At 58.8% G+C, this 19,811-nt stretch overlaps 2 protein-coding genes across 2 annotated transcripts; both read left to right on the forward strand.

The window, feature by feature from the left end:
* Positions 1-9,609: 9,609 nt before the first annotated feature.
* LOC100339530 (2-acylglycerol O-acyltransferase 3) lies at positions 9,610-11,112 on the forward strand. The gene is made up of 4 exons (XM_089321959.1): positions 9,610-9,748; positions 9,966-10,140; positions 10,669-10,871; positions 10,958-11,112. The coding sequence occupies exons 1-4, from the start codon at positions 9,610-9,612 to the stop codon at positions 11,110-11,112; spliced, it is 672 nt and encodes a 223-aa protein (XP_089178085.1).
* A 4,576-nt stretch (positions 11,113-15,688) lies between these two features.
* Positions 15,689-18,278, forward strand: LOC100339783 (2-acylglycerol O-acyltransferase 3). The gene is made up of 8 exons (XM_089321961.1): positions 15,689-15,809; positions 15,910-15,950; positions 16,033-16,117; positions 16,198-16,268; positions 16,506-16,710; positions 16,939-17,113; positions 17,659-17,861; positions 17,948-18,278. The coding sequence occupies exons 1-8, from the start codon at positions 15,689-15,691 to the stop codon at positions 18,100-18,102; spliced, it is 1,056 nt and encodes a 351-aa protein (XP_089178087.1). The 3' UTR covers positions 18,103-18,278.
* Positions 18,279-19,811: the final 1,533 nt, after the last annotated feature.

Genomic DNA, 19,811 nt, shown 5'->3' on the forward strand with positions numbered 1-19,811 from the left:
TCCTTAGTTTTTGAGCAATGGGAGGCATGATTCTTGGCCATACCATTGGTGACCCCATTTCCATGTATGTGGTCTCCATAAGCGGTTGTGCCTGTCTTAGGTTGTCCCCCAGGGGATCTTACCTGTCATTGACTAACCAGCACACAAAACAGGGGACCACAGGAGTGCTTGCTTACATGGGGGTAGGAATGAGGAACAATGGTTATCAGGAATGGCGTGATCGCACACAGGCTGTGGGCTGTTTGAGTGGCTGACCAGAGCTAGTGGGGGTATAAAGCAGTAGCGGATGTGGCTATGGGCAGTTTCTTAGGGTAGGATGATAGGGCAGGTGCGTCTGCTACCAAGGCGGACTCTCAGCCTTGTTCAGCTGGTTCTGGTTGGCTGACAGTTGCAGGCTTGATGTTTCTGGCTGGTACCCAAATGGGCCATCCCGCATTCTCTGGAAAGACACAAGCATATCCTCGACCCTTGATTAGCAGAAGCCTTTTTACCGGCGTTGGAATCCAGGGCCTGAATTCTGCATCCGCTCCTACATTTATGGCAGACATGTGGGAGGGATGTGGTCTACTGGCTGCCCTGAGAGCCTGGGGTGCCTGGGGACTGTCACAAATGTGGGGATCCTCACTGGGTGTGGATGGGATGACCTCATGTGGGTTATTGCCTTGAGGTTGTCTGTGTTTACCCCACAAATATTTGGGGAGTGGCTAACGAAGCATTGCTACCTTGTTTGCTACATTGTTTTCTGCATTTTTTGCTTCATTGTCTGCTACCTTGTTTGCTACCTTGTTCGCTACCTTGTTTGCTACCTTGTTCGCTACCTTGTTTGCTACCTTGTTTGCTACCTTGTTGGCTATATTGTTGGCTACATTGTGATTTTCACAGTCTGAGCTCCTTCTCCCTAAGTCATAAACTGTTGCATGTGAGGCAGAGGCTGGAGTGACAGGCTCCTATCACTCACAGATTCACTCTGTTTGGTAATCTGTGTGGGATCCTGAGAGGGGGGTCTCTTTCCCATGTTTGAGTGTTTAAGAGCAGCGAGCCCCGCCAACTCTAGCCAAAGGAAAGACACCCACAGCACTGCTGCCATAACAAAACGAATTCCTAGCACCTCAGTGGCTGATGGCATTGTGCAGGGGTCCCTACGTTAGACAAACAGACAGTGGTGTATCAGATCATACGCATGTCCTGTGCTTAGTGGGGGACTTCCTTGATTCGTTAGGTCAAGGCCGTATGCCCACGCAGCGTCTCCAGAGTGTCACCTCTCTCGAGTGAGGGAAGATGACTTGGTTCTGAATTCTGGGATGATCAGTCCTTATGTGAATTCGCTGGGCAAACCGAAAGTAAAAGGAGGAGCCGAGAAGTGGGGTACAATTCTGGGCCGTGTGTGCCTAAGCTGGGGTCACTTAGAGGACAAAGACAAAGGAAGGGGCGTAGGAGGGGGTCCTGTGCTCACCCTCTCAGAACCGAACAGCACACAAAACACTGAGGGGCCTACTTGCCGAAATCCAGGGGCGACCTCGCCGAATATGACACGCTGTCTGTACCTCTGGCACTTAGTTCGGTTCTTGACGCATGGAAGGAGCTCAGTGAGTTATGATGAAGGAAGGAGAGACTCCAATCTATTTCTGCGTTTGGGCTCATATCAGTCTTCACTCCAGTATTTTAACTAAACACCTGGGAGGAGCTTGCAGCTCAGTGCTGTGGTTCAGCGTCAGCTGTTTGTGGAGGCCATGGCTGGTGGGAAGCACCTGCAGCTAGGCAGAACTTGAGCTCCAATATTAAGGACCCCTCTCACAAGAACCACTGGGCCAGGGAAGCCCCGGTCTGTGACCCGCAGACTCCCACCGGCTCCACCTGCTGCCCACCACAATCAGATCACCTCTCAGCCTTAATCCAGCAACTATTCAGTCGTGACAGTTTCCACACCTGCCTGAGTTTTGTGGAGGCAAGTTCTGCTCAGCCCATCACAGGGACAGCGACACCACATTGGTCACTTTTCCAGGGTCACCCAAGGGACTGAGGACAACCAAGCTCCTGGTTGTCTAACCCCAAAGCAACACACGGCCCAGCCTCACACATTTCCAAAGGTGGGGCTGGGACACACCTGAGTATTGACACCTCCTCCTCCCCATCAGCAAGTTCAGGTCTCCAGTGCACAGAGGGCGCCACTTGCTGCCACGGTCTCTTGTTGCTATTTTGTTTTAAAGATGTGCTTTATTTCTATTGGAAAGGTGGAGAGGGAGAGGGAAAGGGAGAAGGGGAGGGGGAGGAGGAGGGAGAGGGAGAGAGGGAGTGGGATAGGAAGAGGGATTGGAGGGGAGGGGGAGGGGGAAAGAGAGGGAGGGGGAAGGCAGAATGAGAGGGAAGGAGAGGGGAGGGGAGAGGGAGAAGGGTCAGCGCTGTGGCTCAGCAGGTTAATGCCCTGGCCTGAAGCCCTGACAACCCATATGACTGCCGGGTTCAAGACCCGGCTGCTCCACTTTCGATCTAGCTCTCTGCTATGGCCTGGGAGACCTCAGACACATGGCGTAGACGACCCCTCCCCGGGATGAGAATGGCACCTGAGATTGGTCACCACTCGGCTGTTTGAAATGCACTATGGGAAGCCCTTTGTCACCTGTGACACCTTTGACTCAGAACTGGAGATCAGATAAAGCAGGTTATCAATCTAGGTCAGCGGTGGAAGGTTCTGATGGGGCGTGGGGGCAAAATCCTGCCAGGGCCAGACCCCAAAAGTCACCAGCAGCCCCAGTGCCAGCACTAGGAGACGCAGTCTTATGAGAGACCAGCGGAAAAGGCTCTCCCGGGCCAGCTGCAGCCCGAGTGGCGGGGCTCTCACCAGGTGCCGCTGAGCAGTCCTCCGGCAGTCGAGTGACAGGCTGTTCCAAGCTGGGGCATTTGTCAAGGATTAAACTTTTACCCCTTGAGTCCCACAGATGCACACGGAGGACAAGGCCGCCTACTCGTGTGAGCCAACCACAGACCTCAGATGCCGCTCAACAAGCAAACAGACGAGTAAAGCCTTCGCTGCTATCGTGGTCAGGCTGTTGCGCTTCATGGCCGACCCGTTCCACCCACGTCTTCTCCTGTTTCTCTCAGGAAGCTGCTATTGGCAGGAAGACGCCCTAGCGAGTTCTTCTGTCATAACACTGGGAGCTCCTGCAAGGCCTCACAAAGCCATTTTAAACAATCTGTCTATTGCCTGGGGCCACCGAGCCCACCTGAGGCCAGTGTGACCGCAAGTACTTGTCTGTGGATGCTCCATCTAAGGCAGCCATGGGCAACCTGCTAGCCTTGTGTTACACCCTGATAGAACAGGGAGGACAGGTGCAGTGATCCCGGGAGTCTCTCCCTTTCACCCTAACACCAGTAGGTTCGCTGAAAGAGGCGTGCAGAATCTTCCAAGTTAGCTGGTTACGTAATGCGGGCAGGGACAGGGTATCAGCTCCGACTACTTGGGAAGCAATGGATTATAGTCTTCCTTTCCTATGAGGAATCCCAGCTGCAAATTGGCAGATGGGCATGTTTCAGAATTTGACAGCTTCTCAGAGGAACGTGTGGTGGCCACGGCCATTGGCAGTAACTGGGGACAAAATTCTGGTTCACGAGACAGATCCATTCGATGAGATGGACAGACTGGGACCTGGGACAGACAGGGACCAAGACCCTAATAAGCAGGAAATAGAGAAGATGGAATCTTGTGCCCCTGGACTCCCTTAAGGTAAAGGGCCACAGATCTCTGGGGTGGGGATAAGGTGGGATAGGGAGGCAGCTGGCTAGGTCTGCTGAGCTGGAAGCCACTAAGCCCCCAAGTAATTTTGTCCTGTCACTTGTGGATCAAAATGCCCCTTTCCTGAAACCTGAGGATGCCCACAGGAGCCAGGGGACTTTATTCCCGACCTATTAAAACAGACCACTGGGTGGGGCTTCTCAGTTCTGCTCAAGCTGAGCTGCATGAGACACCACAGGGGGTGCAATCCTGGGTGGTGAGAGAATTCACCAGAGAAGGAGCCCACCTGCTGGACACCCAGCAGGGAGGACACGCGCCTAATCCTGTAGTGGGGATCCCTCCTTAGTGAGAGTGACTGCTGCCATGTGCTCCCGAGGGAGCAGCAGGCTGGACAGCCAGGTGCCAGCCATTGCTGTAGGGACCACAATGGGAGAAACACACAGGGAACTGCAGAGTTTCCTCAGCTGGGGAGAGTTTCCTGTGGTCCAACAGGTTTTCCTAGGTAGGTGATTTGCATTTCTGGGTGGGGCTGAGGAGCCTCCATCACCTTTAGCTCAGACTCCAACAAACACCCTGGGGCACCCTCCACAAAGAGCAGGGAGCCTACCCCAAGGCTTGTAGGGCTTGGCACAGGTGGTGGGTGGAAGGGGACAGCACCAGCCCTGGGCTCAGACCCACACCCCGGGAGATTCTCGCTGTCCAAGCCCGGAGCACCCCAGACAGCTGCTCAGACGCCCACACCCGTGCCCCCTCTTGCCCCTGTGGCTGCAGCCTGCTGGCCCCATCCCCCCACTGGCTCTGCAGGCTCCCTCTCCTCCCTGCCCTCTCTCCTCTTTGTCCAGCAAGTCTTCTAGAAGCCTGCTCAGGGCTGGGGGGAGGGGGGAGGGGAGAAAGGCCAGGTGGAGAGTGGGGAGGCTTTGGTGGCAGCTCTGTGCCGGAGCTCAAAGACACCTGTCCCTGGCCCTGCGCCATGAGCCTCCTGCATTTCTGGCGTTCTTCTGAGCGACCCTCAGATGTCCGTCCGTGGGAACGTGGGCTATGTGCTTGGACTCTGTGCACTCATCTGGGTTGTGGTTTCAAAAGAGCTGAAGAGGAAACCGGACTCTGAAGTGGGTGGGCCCCTGTCACCAGGGGGAAACTGAGGCTTGGTGTGGTCAAGGTCACAGTCAGTAGGTGGAGGGGCTGGGGCTCACGGACAGGTGTCCTCCCTCTGTGACAGCTCCTGGGCTGCTGTCCTGGCCCTCAGTGTGTAACCCAGCTCCTGCACCACGCCTCCCCTTGGGACCTGTGTCCCACTGTTATCTTCTGTCCATTGTCACAGCCCAGGAACATCATCAGGCACACACACACACATCTAGGTCAGAAGCCAGGCCCCAGGCAGGATCACGGGCAGTGGGGCGTCCTGCACTGATCTCACACAGTCCCCATTTTTTTAAGGCAGAAAGACACACACACACCTACATATCACACACACACACACACACACACACACACACAAGTTTTAGTGTCCTCCCTTTGGCTGCTCCACCCCCCTAATGCTCCCAACTGCTAGGGCTGGGCCAGGCTGAATCCTGGAGCCCAGACTCCACCTGGATCGGCATGTAGCCACGCAGGGAGGCACCAGCTGGAAGCGGCGGTGGAGCACAGGAACTCTGGTCTGGGATGAGGTGTCCCCAGCAGGGTCCGGGCTGCTCTGCAACACTGCTCACCCCAGGAAAGAAGTGGGAATGTTGGAGCAATCCAAGAGTCAGGTTGCAGAAGGGGCAGGCTCTGGTGGAAGGGGCGGGGTTACAATCTGACTGCCTCTCCCTTTGGCCACTAGTGACTCTGTCCTGGGAGTCTTGAGCTCTGTGAGGGGCTGTCCCACAGCCCAGCAGCACACCCCGTCCAGCCGCAGTGGCGTGAATTGTGCGGTGTGCTGACACTGCCGGAAATCAGAGACGGGAGAAATCCTCCGTGACAAGGCGGAGTGACCTGTCTGTTCCTTCCTGGCCAGCCTGGGCCTAGCGTTCCTCCTCCTGACAGCCAGCAAGGGGCTGTGTCCGTCCCTGAGCTGCTCTGACCAGGGGGACTGCAGGTGCGCGTTATCAGCTGCGGGTGGGGCAGCAGCCCCTCAGGTGTTGAGAGCCTGGGCCACCCCATCATTAGAGCAGCAGTAGCGCCGCACCCACTGGGGCCCCAGGCTCCCCTTTTCCCACTTCAGCCAGCGGAACTCAGATGGAGACAGATGTCCCCCCGGCAGGAGGCGGGGAGCAAGCATGGAGCCCTGACTCCTCTGCCATGCCCGGGACACTGCCCACCCCCAGTACCAGGGAGGCCCCTACCCTTGCAAGTCCCGCCCACTCCAGGTCCCCCAGATGTGCCCCCCTCTGCGGGGTTCCCTCCACCGCTCAAGGGTATCCCGCCCTGCATGCAGCCACTGGCTCCACGCCCAGGTGTTGTGTGCACTGCACGCTGAGCCGCCAAAGCCCAAGCTTAATCCCCATGGAGCTGGGTCATGCATTTGGCGTTGGCATCCGAAGTCCCAGTCAGGACCCAGGACAAGACGCACGTCATCCTCCCTGGACCCGCGGGGCTCCCAGATGACCACAGCCACGGGCACCGTCCCCCCTACCCCCCACCCGGCTTCTCGGGGGCAGGGCTGGAGATCTGGGTACCACTCCCATAGGAGAAGAGCAGTGGCGCTCCCCCCAGGCCCACTGCCCGGGCCTGGGGACCCAGCGCCCAGGTAGACTCTTTGTCTTCAGGCGCCGCATGGCTACCCTGGCTTCAGGCCCTTCCTTTGCCCTCTCTCTCCCACCTGTCCCCAGGGCCCAGTGCCAAGCAGCTCGCTCCCTGTGGAGTCTCCCTCCCATGTCCCCGGCTAAAGTCTCAGCGGAGGGGAGGCCTGCAGCACAGACCCTCTGCTCCCGCGGCCCCTCTGGGGCTGCCCCTGCCTCCAGGCCAGGCCATCTTCCCAGTCTCCGCCCCCACACCAACCTCAGGGGATCCTTCCGAGGGGGCGGCCTCGCGGGCTCCCTCTGTGTTCCAGGTTCTCTCCAGCCCCTTGGCTGCCTCCCCTGTCTCCTCCCCACAGGAGAGGGGGTGTGGGGCCTGGGGAGGGGCCACAGCCAGGGCTCAGCTGCCTTCCCCCAGTTCTCTCTGAGGAGGTGAATGTAGTCAGAGAATCGCCCTGGGGCTAGGAGGGTGTGTGACAGAGGCACCTGCTGGGGGTGTGACCACTGCCTCCACTTCGAATCCAGCTCCCTGCTAATGAGCCTAGGAAAGCAGTGGAGGATGGCCGAGTGCTTGGGCCCTGCATCCATGTGGGAGACCTGCCCGGATGGAGTTCCAGGCTCCTGGCTACAGATGGGCTCAGTTCAGGCCATTGCGGACATCTGGGGAGTGAACAGTAGATGGACGCTCTCTCTCTCTAATCCTGCTGTTCAAAAGGTAATCTTTAAAGAAGAAGAAGTGACACTCTGTGACGTGCTGAGGACTCCCACAGTGGGGGAAGCCCTGAGACTGCTCCCAGGGAATCCTACTCCCCCAGGTCAAGAGTCTTGGGGCCACTTCCTGGCAGCTCAGGGTTTCAGGCTACTCCTGTACATAGCCCCGCCCTAGCCCGGCTCCCCACTGAGCCCGAGCACCCACCCCTCACAAGTTCAAACCCCCCTTCCCGTCCCCCAGGTCCTGGCCCCTCCCTGGTCATTCTGCCAGGTCCTGAGGTCATAGCTCCGTGAGCTCAGGTGGCAATGACACTTCCTTGCTGGGGCTCACATGGCTCCAGGGTGCAGGGCACCAGAGGGATGGAAATAGAGGGGGCAGGTCAGGGAGTCAGGGCAGTGGGGGGAGGGCAAAGAGGAAGGTGCTCAAGACAGCAGCCTGTCTGTTGTGCTGGCCTGAGGTGGTCCGGTGTCCATGCTGGTCCGGAGCGGTCCCTGGAAGTGCTGCAGGCAAATCAGAGCCGTGGACCTGGGGGTCTGTAATTAGCAGGGATTGTAAATTTGGCAATGGAACAGGTGAGGAGTGGCAGGACCAGGGAGTGGCTATGCTTGGGGGTGAGGGGGAAGGGGCTCAGCCATGCCCATGCTACCTTAGGCCCTCCCTGGAACCTGTCTGCTCTTGAACTCTCCCAGAGTTCCCGAACACCCCCTGGAATCCCAGGTGTGCCTGCTAAGGATGAGCCACAGTGGCTGCCCAGCCTGTCCCTGCCTCAGCTCTGCCACCACCTGACCGCCCTTCTGCACACCCACCCAGCCCATCCGTGAGCCTCCCCCTCACTCACACCCTGAGTCTGACTGCAGGTCCCAGTGGGGCTGACTCCTGCTGATGGGTGGCCCACCTGAAGCTGCACCTTGCCCTCCCAGGCCTGTTGTGGGCAACTGGCCCAGCCCTAAACTCTGTCACCACCCTACTGCCAGCAACCACTCACCCGCCCGCAGCGGGAACAAGATCCCGGTGCAGCGATGCCAGCAGAAGTTGGGCGCAGGTGGACGACTGCAGGGAATCGACACGGAGAGGCCCACGCAGCTGTTCCAGGAGCACAGGCGAGCCCTCGCTTCCCAGCAGGCACCTGGTCCATACCCACGCTGGCCCTCACCTCTGATCAAAACCAGTGCCCTGGGTGACTGCGGGGAGGGCATAGGAGGAACAGTAGGAAGAGACCGTGGGTGTATTTCTGCATAAGGTCGAAGTTGTCCAGGGCACCCAGGAAGCCTTGACATTCCCGGGACCCCCAAGAGGTCAGCATAGGGTGCTGCCAAGGCCACTCTCGGCCTGGGCCCAAACCCAGTGGGACAACTGGACTTCGATTGTGTACTCCCTGCACATGAGCTTCCAGCTCTCAGCCACCAGCTGCCAACCCCTCCCCTACACCCACATCTATTTGCACGCCTCCCATGGACCAGCCAAGACGGATGGACTAGGACAGCCAAGGTCAGTCCCAGAGGGAGCCTGGACACCTCAGGGGCTCCAGACAAGGCATCTCCTGGCCACAGCCTGGACTCTGGGAGAGGGGACACCTGTAACCCCACCTGGAGCCCTGAGGCAGAGGGTGGCACCAGGATGGACGTCTGCCAAGACCTGGTGCCCCGCTGCCCCGTGAAGACCCTGCAGAAGCAGTGGCTGGAAAAGCTGGGCGCCCTGCACTATGTGCTGACTTTGTGCTCAGGTGAGAGGTGGGGAGGCAGCGCTGCCTGGGTGCCCCAGGGGAGAAGGGACTGCAGGGAGGAGGGCGGTGCCCCTGCTCAGGACAACGGTGGCAAGGGGCAGGAACAGGACCCCAGGAGGTGCCCCCTCCAGTGTTGCAGCAGGTGCAGGGAGGGGAAGCTGGACTGAAGCCTGCAGTTTTGATGAGAAATCTTTTTTTTATTGTTTTAACACAGTCCCATTCTTCTTCCTTCTTCTCTTCCACCTCCTCTTCACACGGCTCTGGCCTCTGTCTGTTCTCTACATGTTGTGGCTCTACCTGGACAGGGACACACCCAGCCAAGGTGAGCTCTGGGCAGGCTTCAGGTGGGGAGAGATGGGGAGGGTGCCTAGGGAATTCTGCCACCTGTATCTCTGCCTGCAGGGGGAAGGTGATTTGTGTGGCCAAGGACCTGGGCCATCTGGAAACACCAAAGAGATTACTTTCCTATCAAGGTGAGGGGTCACCCTCCCTAGAGACGCCTCCTCCCCCTTCCCCACCCCACTCCCCTGCACCTGCTTTCCCTTCCCTGTCCTGCAGTCTGAGACCTGCTACCTAGGCTCACAGAGGGGCAGGTGTGGAGAGGTGCACCTGTCCCATCCCAGGGCCTTGACCTCTGAAGTCAGCAGGGGCAGAGGCAGCACCTCTGAAGACAGCAGAGCTGCCCCCCAACCGGAACTACGTGCTGGGGGCCCACCCCCACGGGGCCATGAGCACCGGAGCCTTCAGTAATTTCGTCACTGAGAGCAATAACTTCCCCTGGCTCTTCCCGGGGCTGCAGCCCTGGATAGCCACACTGACCAGGGTCTTCTATGTCCCCTTTTTCCGAGAATACATCATGATGCATGGTGAGCCTCACTCTGAATGGGAGGAAGCAGCTCTGGCCAGAGTGTGCCCCACCCCTACGAGACACCCATGTGCACCCCTGGACTGTTGGATATGCTGGACATGTGAATGAGATGTTGGATGGAGTGTTAGGGCTGCCCCTTCCCCTGCTAACGGCTGGGGTGTGGGAAGCGGGAGCCACCGAGGGAGTGGTGACTGCTCCCACTGCTCATGACCCAGGACTGCGTCCCGTGAGCCGTCACAGCCTGGACTTTGTGCTGTCTCAGCCCCAGCAGGGCCAGGCAGTGGTCATCGTGATTGGGGGAGCCCAGGAGGCCCTGTATACAACCCCAGGGCAGCACAGCCTGGAACTCCTGAATCGCAAAGGCTTTGTGCGCCTGGCACTGAGGCACAGGTGAGTGGGCAGCAAGCCTCAAGGCTTGGTTGCCTTCTCCATATGCAAATTACAGGTCCCTTTTGGTGGGGCTGTGGGTCCCCAGCGCTGAGCAGTGTCCTTGCACATGGAGGTTCCCGTCAGTCCTGAGACCTGGGTCTCACCCTTTGCAGTGCCCCGTCCCATATCCCGTCCCTGTGGACTCAAACATTGTGTCCCTTGGTTTCAGAAGCTCTGGGTTCTCTTCCAAGTCCATCTAGAGGGCAACCCTTGGACTTGACCTTGACCTATACATAGGTCTGATGCCTGCATTGCCACCAGGCTGCAGCTGTAAACACTGAGAACAGGAATATGCCAAGCCCACCACACAGCCATTGGTCAGGACAGCTGAGGCTTCCTTCCAGAATGTTCTGGGCAGCCATGGTCATGTGTCTCCAAACACCTTGGGAAGTGGCCTCAGGAGACAGGGGAGGGACTCACAGACCCAAGGGCTTTGTGAGGGCAGACCAGGCACTGAGCAGCATCCTGTCTCTTCCTCGCCCCTCCCAGGGCCTCCCTGGTGCCTGTGTACTCCTTTGGGGAGAACGACACCTTCAAAGGTATGAATTTCTCCAAAGGCTCCTGGCAGTACCTGTGCCAGGTCACCTGCAAGAGGGTCACCAGCATAGCTCCCTGCATCTTCTGGGGCCGTGGACTCTTCTCACCCAACTCCTGGGGTCTGCTGCCCCTGCCCGTGCCCATCACCACTGTGGGTGAGTCCCCATCTGCAGCGAGGAGGTTCCTGTGGGCGGCACAGCCAGCAGCAGCTCTGGCTCACCCGTGTCTCCCTCCCCTGCAGTGGGCGCCCCCATCCCCGTGCCCCAGTGCAGCAGCCCCAGCCAGGAGCAAGTTGACCACTACCACAGGCTCTACATGGACGCCCTGGAGCGGCTGTTTGAGGAGCACAAGGAGAGCTGTGGGGTCCCTGCCTCCACCCGCCTCACCTTCTTCTAAGACCCCAAGCCCTATGCACTGGAATCCTCCCCTGCCTTTCTTGGTTCCTCTAATAATTGCTGAAATGGACAGAGATAAGATCCAGGGAGGCTCCTACATTCACTCTTTTTTTTTACTTTTATTTAATGAATATTAATTTCCAAAGTACCTCTTATGTATTACAATGGCTTCCCCCCCCCATAGCTTCCCTCCTACCTGCAACCCTCCCCTTTCCTGCTCCCTCTTCCCTTCCATTCACATCAAGATTAATTTTCAATTCTCTTTATATACAGAAGATCCGTTTAGTATATATTAAGTAAAGATTTCAACAGTTTGCACCCACATAGAAACACAAAGTGAAAAATACTGTTTGAGTACTAGTTATAGCATTAAATCACAATGTACAGCACATTAAGGACAGGATCCTACCTGTGGAGTAAGTGCACAGTGACTCCTGTTGTTGACTTTAAAAATTGACACTCTTGTTTATGGCCTCGGTAATCTCCCTAGGCTACAGTCATGAGTTTGCAAGGCTATGGAAGCCTTTTGAGTTCACCGACTCTTATCTTATTTAGACAAGGTCGTAGTCAAAGTGGAAGTTCTCTCGTCCCTTCAGAAAAAGGCACCTCCTTCTTTGATGACCTCCTACAACCACTCTTGTTGTCATCATTGCGGGTGTGGCAGTACTGAGTGAGTGCTGAGATCAGTGGTCCCAGAGTCAGTTTTCTTCAGTTTCGGTCTGAAAGCCAATTTCTAAGAGATTCTGTTAGATGTTCTAATTATGGCCTCTGCGGTAGCTGAGCTTTGCTGTTGTAAAAATGTATGCTGTGTTTATTGAGCGGCTCAGGCACCCACAGCCGTGGGAGTTCCTATCATCTGGGTCATCCAGAAATGCCCACAGTGGCTTTAGGGTCAAGGCTGAGGCGAGGACCCGGTGTCTCCACCCAGGACTCCCTATGAGTGACAGGAACCCGTCAGGGCAGCCGGTCCCGCTGTCATTGGCAAGCAACTAGGTCAGGAGCCAGTGCTGGTGTCCACCCAGGCTCTCAGGCTGGGCCAGGGCACTTAGTGCTAAGCAAACGCAGCCCTAGGCACTGGCTCTCTGCCCATGCACCTGCCAGGCTGTCCCTGTGGGAGCCTCCTTATCCTCTAAGCTAAGGCAATGGGGAAAACAGTAAAGAAACAGCCGGTGGGTGAGCACCTTGGCCTGGGAGCGCTTGCAGTCTGGGCCTTGACAAAGCCTCTGTGCTTCCTCCTTTGCTGGGACGGGAGTGAGACCAGCCTCCCACCGGCCACCGCCCTACGCACCGTGCAGTTTTCCCAGACTTGGGGCTGCCCCGAGCCCTCTGAGTGTACATCCTGGGCCTGACCCCGCCCAGGTGGCCTCGCCCTTCAGAGGGGGCTCCCAGCCTCTCAGAGTCGTCTCCAGCCCTGCTGGCCATTTCCCTGGGTTCCTCCCTCTTCTCTCCTCTCCGCATTTCCCCCTGGTCTCTTCTGTTGTGGGGGGCTCTCCTTGCCTCCCTGCAGCCTCCATCTCCATGCCCACGCGGCCCCTGCTGCCTGACTCAATCACGACCAAGCCTGGTTTCCATGGAGTGTTGCCCACAGGGCCGCTGGTGTCGGATGTCTGCGGAGGGATCCACAGGGAGACCCACCACTCAACTGCGCCCCTGGCTCCGCCTCCCCGTGCCCTCAGTGCTCCCAAAGTCCACCCTTTGGGCACCCTTTCCGTCCTGGATGTCCGCATTCCGGCCCTGGCTCAACCCAGCTTATCAAGGTTGAGAGCAGTATTCCGGGGTGCGGGACTGAGCTGGAACCAACCCCCTGTTGGAAATGGGCTGTGCATCCTGCCGCGTCCCCTCTGTGGCCAGAGACCCGGAGCCAAGTGAGGACGGCACTGGGGTCCCTCCGGGGATGCTGGCTGCCCTCCTCATCCCTCTGGTGCTGTTTGGCTCCACCTGTACCTGCCCCCCACTCCATGTCCAGAGGCACCTGCCAACAGATGGCTTCCTCAGGAATCCCCCTCCCACCATCCGCACTTCACCCCCCCACCCCTTCACTGTACCCCCCCCCAACACCGCCATGTGCCCCGGCAGGGAAAACAGCAGAGGGGAGACCCCGCAGCACAGCCCCTCCTGCACCCATCTGCTCCCCGTTGGAGGCCTTTAGAAAATCACTCAGGCTTGTGCACCTGCCCCAGGGTGGTTCTCGTCTCCAGAGCCCTCCCCTTCCCTGGCGGGGGCCCTTCCCTCCTCCTGCCCAGACATTGGAGGGGAGCTTCGCCCAGCTCCTGCAGCCCCCCTACCCGTGACTGGGTACCGCGAGGTGCTGGACGCCGGGTGTGTGGGTTATTGGAGCAGGTCCAGGTGCTGGACACCGGGTGTGTGGGTTACTGGAGCAGGTCCAGGGGGCAGGGCCAGCAGCTTGGGCCACAAGGAGAAGCTGCTCAAAGCAGCGGAGGCTGGCGATGTGGCAGAGTGCGTAAAGCAGTGCTGGCATCCGAATGGGCACTGTTTCAGGTCCTCGCTGCTCCACTTCCGATGCAGCTCTCTGCTGTGGCCTGGGAAAGCAGGAGAAGATGGCCCAAGCGCTTGGGCCCCTGCACCCGCGTGGAGACCCCAAGAAGTTCCTGGTTCCTGACTTGGGGTCGGCCCAGCTCTGGCTGTTGTGGCCATTTGGGGAGTGAACCAGCGGATGGAAGCTGTGTCTCTCACTCAGAGAGAGGGGACACCCGGCTACAGCTCCTGAGTCTGAGTGCGCCCCCTCCTCCAGCCCAGGTGTGCCTGGCGGCCTTGATCTTTGTGCTCTTGAGCCGGGCCTGGACCCCTGGGGTCCTCCACCTGGTCTGGCTGTACTGGGACAGGGACACATCCGCTCTGCCTGGGTCCGGGACTGGGCCGTCTGGAGACACTTCCGGGACTACTTCCCCATCTCGGTGAGGGTGCCAGGACACTGTCGGGTTGGGGGTGAGGCCTCAGGGGAGTTACTTCATTCCCCAAGCTCAGCCTCTGGGTCGGGTGGGGCCGCACCCAGCTCCCCAGCTGGTGAGGACGGCCCAGTTGGAACAGGAACTTCCTCCCAGATTCCTGGTGCAGAGGATTCTGCTTGGAGGCCTCAGCCCCTCCCACCTCCTCCCTGGCCTGCAGCTGCACCTGCTCCTGCTGCCCCGCTGGCTCCATCACGTCCAGGGTGAGAGCCTCCTCATCCTCCCACGGTTGCGGCAAGGGAGCGGCTTCTGGTCCCAGCCAAACCTTCCCAGGGCCCTTCTTGCTCTTGTCCCGCGGCCACTGTGGCCTGTCTGTTGTCCCGGCCTGAGGCAGCCAGGTGTCCATGCTGGTCCCGAGCGGTCCCTGGAGGTGCTGGAGGCAAATTCAGAGCCATGGAACTGGGGGTCTGTAATTAGAAGGGATTTGTAAATTTGTTAGGTAGGGAGTCAGAAGTGAGCTTATGTGTGTGTGACAAGGGCCTCAGGAATGGACATCTACAGCGGTCCAGCGTCCGCATCTCAAAGTCATCCCGATAACCTTCCCGTATAGCCCCAGTATCTACACTTCAATTCCTGCCCGGATCCTGATGACCTTCCAGGGGGTCCTGCCCCTTCTACCTGGCCTGATAACCATCCTTCCTCTAAGGGGGGCGACGCAAGCCAGCCTTCCCATGTCTGATAACTTCAGGGGGAAAAGTCAGACAGGAATTCTTTGTATTTACACCCAACAAGTGTTTTGTTCGGGAGGAAAAGGAGAGGGGGAGAGAAAAGGCGGGAAGGCAAGACCCATCCCCATAAAAGCCTCAGCCTAAATGTGAACTGGGCTCTCTCTGTCAGGTTCTATCTGGAGAGGAGCCCATCCATTCTTACGGATTCCTACATCTGTTGGCCTGACCTCCTGCTGATGGGGCCAGTCGTGGGCAACTGGCTCAGCCCTAAACTCTGTCGCCACCCTACTGCCACCAACCGCTCACCTACCCGCAGTGGGAACAAGATCCGGGTGCAGCAATGCCAGCAGAAGTTGGGCGCAGGTGGATGACTGCAGGGAATCGACAGAGAGGACCACACAGCTGTTCTAGGAGCACAGGCGAGCTGTGGCTTCCCCAGCAGGCACCTGGTCCACACCCACACTGGCCCTGACCTCTGGTCCCAATCAGAGCCCTGGGTGACCGCAGCGAGGGCGTAGGAGGAACAGTAGGAAGAGACCTGCGGGTGTATTTTGCAAAAGGTCAAAGTTGTGCCAGGGACCCAGGAAGCCTTGACATTCCCTGGGACCCCCAAGAGGTCAGCATAGGGTCCAGCAAAGGCCACTCTAGGCCTGGGCCCAGACCCAGTGGGACAACTGGGCTTCTGCTTCTCCACTCCCTGCACACTGGCTCCCAGCTCCCACCTACAACTGCCAATCCCTCCCCCATACACCCATTTCTCCTCCAAGCTCCTCCCAGGGACCAGCCAAGACGGATGGACCAGGACAGCCAAGGTCAGTCCCAAAGGGAGCCTGGGCACTTTAGGGGCTCCAGACACAGACATCACCCTGACCACAGCATGGATTCTGGGAGAAGGAACACCTGTGAACGCATGTGGAGCCTGCAGGAGGATGGTGGCACCAGGATGGCTGACTCCACAGCACCCGTGCACTGCCACCCCATGCCCAGCTGCAAGGCGAAGACCCTGCAGAAGGAGTGGCTGGAAAAGCTGGGTGCGCTGCAGTTTGTGCTGACTTTGTGCTCAGGTGAGAGGTGGGGAGGCAGCGCTGCTGGGTGCCCCAGGGGAGAAGGGGCTGCAGGGAGGAGGGCAGTGCCCCTGCTCAGGACAACGGTGGCAAGGGGCAGGAACAGGACCCCAGGAGGTGCCCCCTCCAGTGTTGCAGCAGGTGCAGGGAGGGGAAGCTGGGCTGAAGCCTGCAGTTTTGAGGAGAGATCATTTTTCTCTCTCACTTCAACCCAATCCCATTCTCCTTCCTTCTTCTCTTCCTCCTCCTCCTCACACGGCTCTGGCCTCTGTCTGTTCTCTACCTGGACAGGGACATACCCAGCCAAGGTGAGCTCTGGGCAGGCTCCAGGTGGGGAGAGATGGGGAGGGTGCCTAGGGAATTCTGCTACCCGTATCTCTTCCCACAGGGGGAAGGCGATTTGTGTGGCCAAGGACCTGGGCCATCTGGAAACACCAAAGGGATTACTTTCCTATCAAGGTGAGGGGTCACCCTCCACAGAGACACCTCAATCACCTCACTTCCTCACCCCACTCTCCTGCACCTGCTCTCCCTTCCCTGTCCTGCAGCCTGAGACCCGCTGCCTAGGCTCACAGAGGGGCAGGGGTGGACAGGTGCACCTGTCCCATCCCAGGGCCTTGACCTCTGAAGTCAGCAGGGACAGAGGTAGCACCTGCAGCTGCTGCCTCCCCTCTCTGCCTCCCTCCTCTCCTGCAGCTGGTGAAGACAGCAGAGCTGCCCCCCAGCCAGAACTACGTGCAGGGATCTCACTCCCACGGGGTCATGATCACCGGAGCCTTCAGTAATTTCCACACTGAGAGCAATGACTTCTCCCGGCTCTTCCCGGGACTGCAGCCCTGGACAGCCATGATGGCCATCTTCTTCTATGTCCCCTTGTTCCGAGAATACATCATGGCTGGTGGTGAGCCCTGCTCTGTGTGGCCGGATGTGGCTCCAGGCCAGAGTGTGCCCCACCCCCACTGAGACACCAATGTAGCCACCTGGACTTGCCCTGACTGTTGGACATACTGGACATGGGCATGATATGTGGGATGGAGTGTTAGGGCTTCCCTTTCCCTGCTAACGGGTGGGGGAGGGTATTGAGAGCCACCGAGGGAGTGGTGACTGCTCCCCGCTGCTCATGACACAGGACTGCGCCCTGCGAGCCGTCACAGCCTGGACTTTGTGCTGTCTCAGCCCCAGCGGGGCCAGGCGGTGGTCATCGTGCCTGGTGGAGCCCAGGAGGCCCTGTATACGGCACAAAGGCGGCACCGCCTGGAACTCCTGAATCGCAAAGGCTTTGTGCGCCTGGCACTGAGGCACGGGTGCGTGGGCTCAGGTCTCTCGACACCGGGATGGCTTCTCCCTACCCAAACAGCAGGTCCTTGTTGGTGGGGCTGTGGGGCTGTGGGTCCCCAGTGCTGAGCAGTGTCACTTGAATATGGAGGATCCTGTCAGTCCTGAGACCTGGGTCTCTCCCTTGGCAGTGCCCCCAACCCATATTCCGTCCTTGTGGACTCAAACATTGTGTTACTTGGTTTCAGAAGCGCTGGATTCTCTTCCAAAGTCCATCTAGAGGGCAACCCTTGGGCTTAACCTTGACCTGTACACAGGGCTGATGCCTGCCTTAGCATCAGGCTGCAGCTGTAAACACTGAGTGAGAACAGGAATACGCCAAGCACACCACACAGCCATTGGTCAAGACAGCTGAGGCTTCCTTCCAGAATGTTCTGGGCAGACATGGTCATGTGTCTCCAAACAACTTGGGAAGTGGCCTCAGGAGACAGGGGAGGGACTCACAGACGCAAGGGCTTTGCGAGGGCAGACCAGGCCCTGAGCAGTGTCCTCTCTCTTCCTCACCCCTCCCAAGGGCCTCCCTGGTGCCTGTGTACTCCTTTGGGGAGAACGACACCTTCAGATGCAAGGCTTTCTCCAAAGGCTCCTGGCAGTACCTGTGCCAGGTCACCTGTAAGAGGGTCACCAGCATAGCTCCCTGCATCTTCTGGGGCCGTGGTCTCTTCTTGCACAAGTCCTGTGGTCTGCTGCCCCTGCCCGTGCCCATCACCACCGTGGGTGAGTGCCCATCTACAGGGAGGAGGCTGCCGTGTGTGGCATGGCCAGCGGCAGCTCTGGCTCACCCGTGTCTCCCTCCCCTGCAGTGGGCGGCCCCATCCCCGTGCCCCAGTGCAGCAGCCCCAGCCAGGAGCAAGTTGACCACTACCACAGGCTCTACATGGACGCCCTGGAGCGGCTGTTTGAGGAGCACAAGGAGAGCTGCGGGGTCCCTGCCTCTACCCGCCTCACCTTCTACTAAGACCCCACGTCCTCTGCTCTGATACACTCCTCCCTACCTTGCTTTCTCCCTCCAATAAAGGATGAGATGGGCAGAGATAAGAGCCAGGGATGCCCCTACAACCACTCTTGCTGTCATCATTGCCGGCGTGGCATTACTGAGACCAAGGGTCCCAGAGTCAGTCTCCATCAGTTTGGTGTCACAGCTAGTTGCTAAGAAACGCTGTTAGAAGTTCAGATCTCGGCCTCAGTGGTACCTGAGGTCATGTTCATGCCTCCATGGCGAGTGGCAGGTTTGAAGTTCCACTGGAACCAGGTCACATGGAGACAGAGAGCCTGGGGTCGCAGAGGGCCCATGCAATGACCAGGTGAATCCAGGTCCTCCCACCAAAGGATCCACACCTCCCCTGCCTGTCTCCCTGGGGACCAAGGTCTCACAACAGGGACATAGAAGGGGACACTCAGCACAGTGGGGGTGGGCAGAGTGTCCTCCATGCTCCCCGGCTCTGTGTCTACACCCAGGACATCAATATGCAGCACGTGCGGGATGTCTTGGGCAGCTACTTCATCCTTCCCTTTCCAGTCCAATTCTCCCTCATCCCGTGGACAATGCTGGATGGTGCCCTGGCCTCTGGGGTCACCCGGACGAGAAGCACTGCGGTCATTTAATCTGCTGATGGAAGTGCGTCCCTCTGATGGGAATCAAGTGTCCACTCTGGGTCCCAGGGTGCGAATCTCGCCCTCCATGGTAAGGAGGCTGCAGGGGCTCTGGCCTGGGCCTGGGCCTGGTGTGGGGCTGGAGAGAGTGAGTGGAGCAGAGTGAGGGCAACCCCGCTCCTCCCTGAGTCTTGCTAGGGGCTGTGTGGGAGCCCGCGAGGGCGGGACTGGGAAAAGGGTCCTGATGTGGCTGGGCTGACTGAGCTCTGTGCACTCTGCCGTCCCCTGTGCACTGTGGATTTCTGTCCCCGTCGTCCCTCTGGGACCCTTCAAGGCCCCGTGACAGCTCAGTGCTCTTGCTGCCTGCTCTGTGTCCTCACTTGGCTCTTGTAAAAATGGATGCAGTGTTCATCTGAGAGGCTCAGGGACCCATGGCCGTGGGAGCCCCCGTCCTCTGGGTCGTCCACAAATGCCCACTGCGGCTTCAGGGTGGGGGCTGAGGCGAGGACCCGATGTCTCCACCCAGGACTCCCTGTGAGTGACAGGAACCAGTCAGGGCAGCCGGTCCCGCTGTCATCAGCAAGGAGCTGGGTCAGGAGCCAGTGCTGGTGTCCACCCAGGCTCTCAGGCTGGGCCAGGGCACTTAGTGCTAAGCAAACGCAGCCCTAGGCCCTGGCTCTCTGCCCATGCACCTGCCAGGCTGTCCCTGTGGGAGCCTCCTTATCCTCTAAGCTAAGGCAATGGGGAAAACAACAAAGAAAACAGCCGGTGGGTGAGCACCTTGGCCTGGGAGCGCTTGCAGTCCGGGCCTTGACAAAGCCTCTGTGCTTCCTCCTTTGCCAGGACAGCAGTGAGACCAGCCTCCCGCCGGCCACTGTACTGCCCACCGTGCAGTTTCGCCATTCACCGGGGCTGCCCCGAGCCCTCTGAGTGTGCAGCATGGGCCTGACCCTGCCCAGGTGGCCTCTCCCTTCAGAGGGGGCTCTCAGCCTCTCAGTGTCGTCTCCAGCCCTGCTGGCCATTTCCCTGGGTTCCTCTCTCCCATCTCCTCTCCCCGCATTTCTGCCCTGGTCT

The sequence above is a fragment of the Oryctolagus cuniculus genome, chromosome 19 (genome assembly GCF_051225735.1).
Source record: "Oryctolagus cuniculus isolate XC-2025 breed Fujian yellow rabbit chromosome 19, ASM5122573v1, whole genome shotgun sequence".
In the NCBI taxonomy this organism is placed as follows: domain Eukaryota; kingdom Metazoa; phylum Chordata; class Mammalia; order Lagomorpha; family Leporidae; genus Oryctolagus; species Oryctolagus cuniculus.

Coding starts and splice junctions, on each gene's coding strand:
- LOC100339530 (XM_089321959.1), top strand. CDS start 9,610: ATGAGCACCGGAGCCTTCAGTAATTTCGTCACTGAGAGCAATAACTTC. Junction 10,141..10,668: donor CGCCTGGCACTGAGGCACAG/GTGAGTGGGCAG, acceptor CGCCCCTCCCAG/GGCCTCCCTGGTGCCTGTGT. Junction 10,872..10,957: donor CGTGCCCATCACCACTGTGG/GTGAGTCCCCAT, acceptor CCTCCCCTGCAG/TGGGCGCCCCCATCCCCGTG.
- LOC100339783 (XM_089321961.1), top strand. CDS start 15,689: ATGGCTGACTCCACAGCACCCGTGCACTGCCACCCCATGCCCAGCTGC. Junction 16,711..16,938: donor AGAATACATCATGGCTGGTG/GTGAGCCCTGCT, acceptor CTCATGACACAG/GACTGCGCCCTGCGAGCCGT. Junction 17,114..17,658: donor CGCCTGGCACTGAGGCACGG/GTGCGTGGGCTC, acceptor ACCCCTCCCAAG/GGCCTCCCTGGTGCCTGTGT.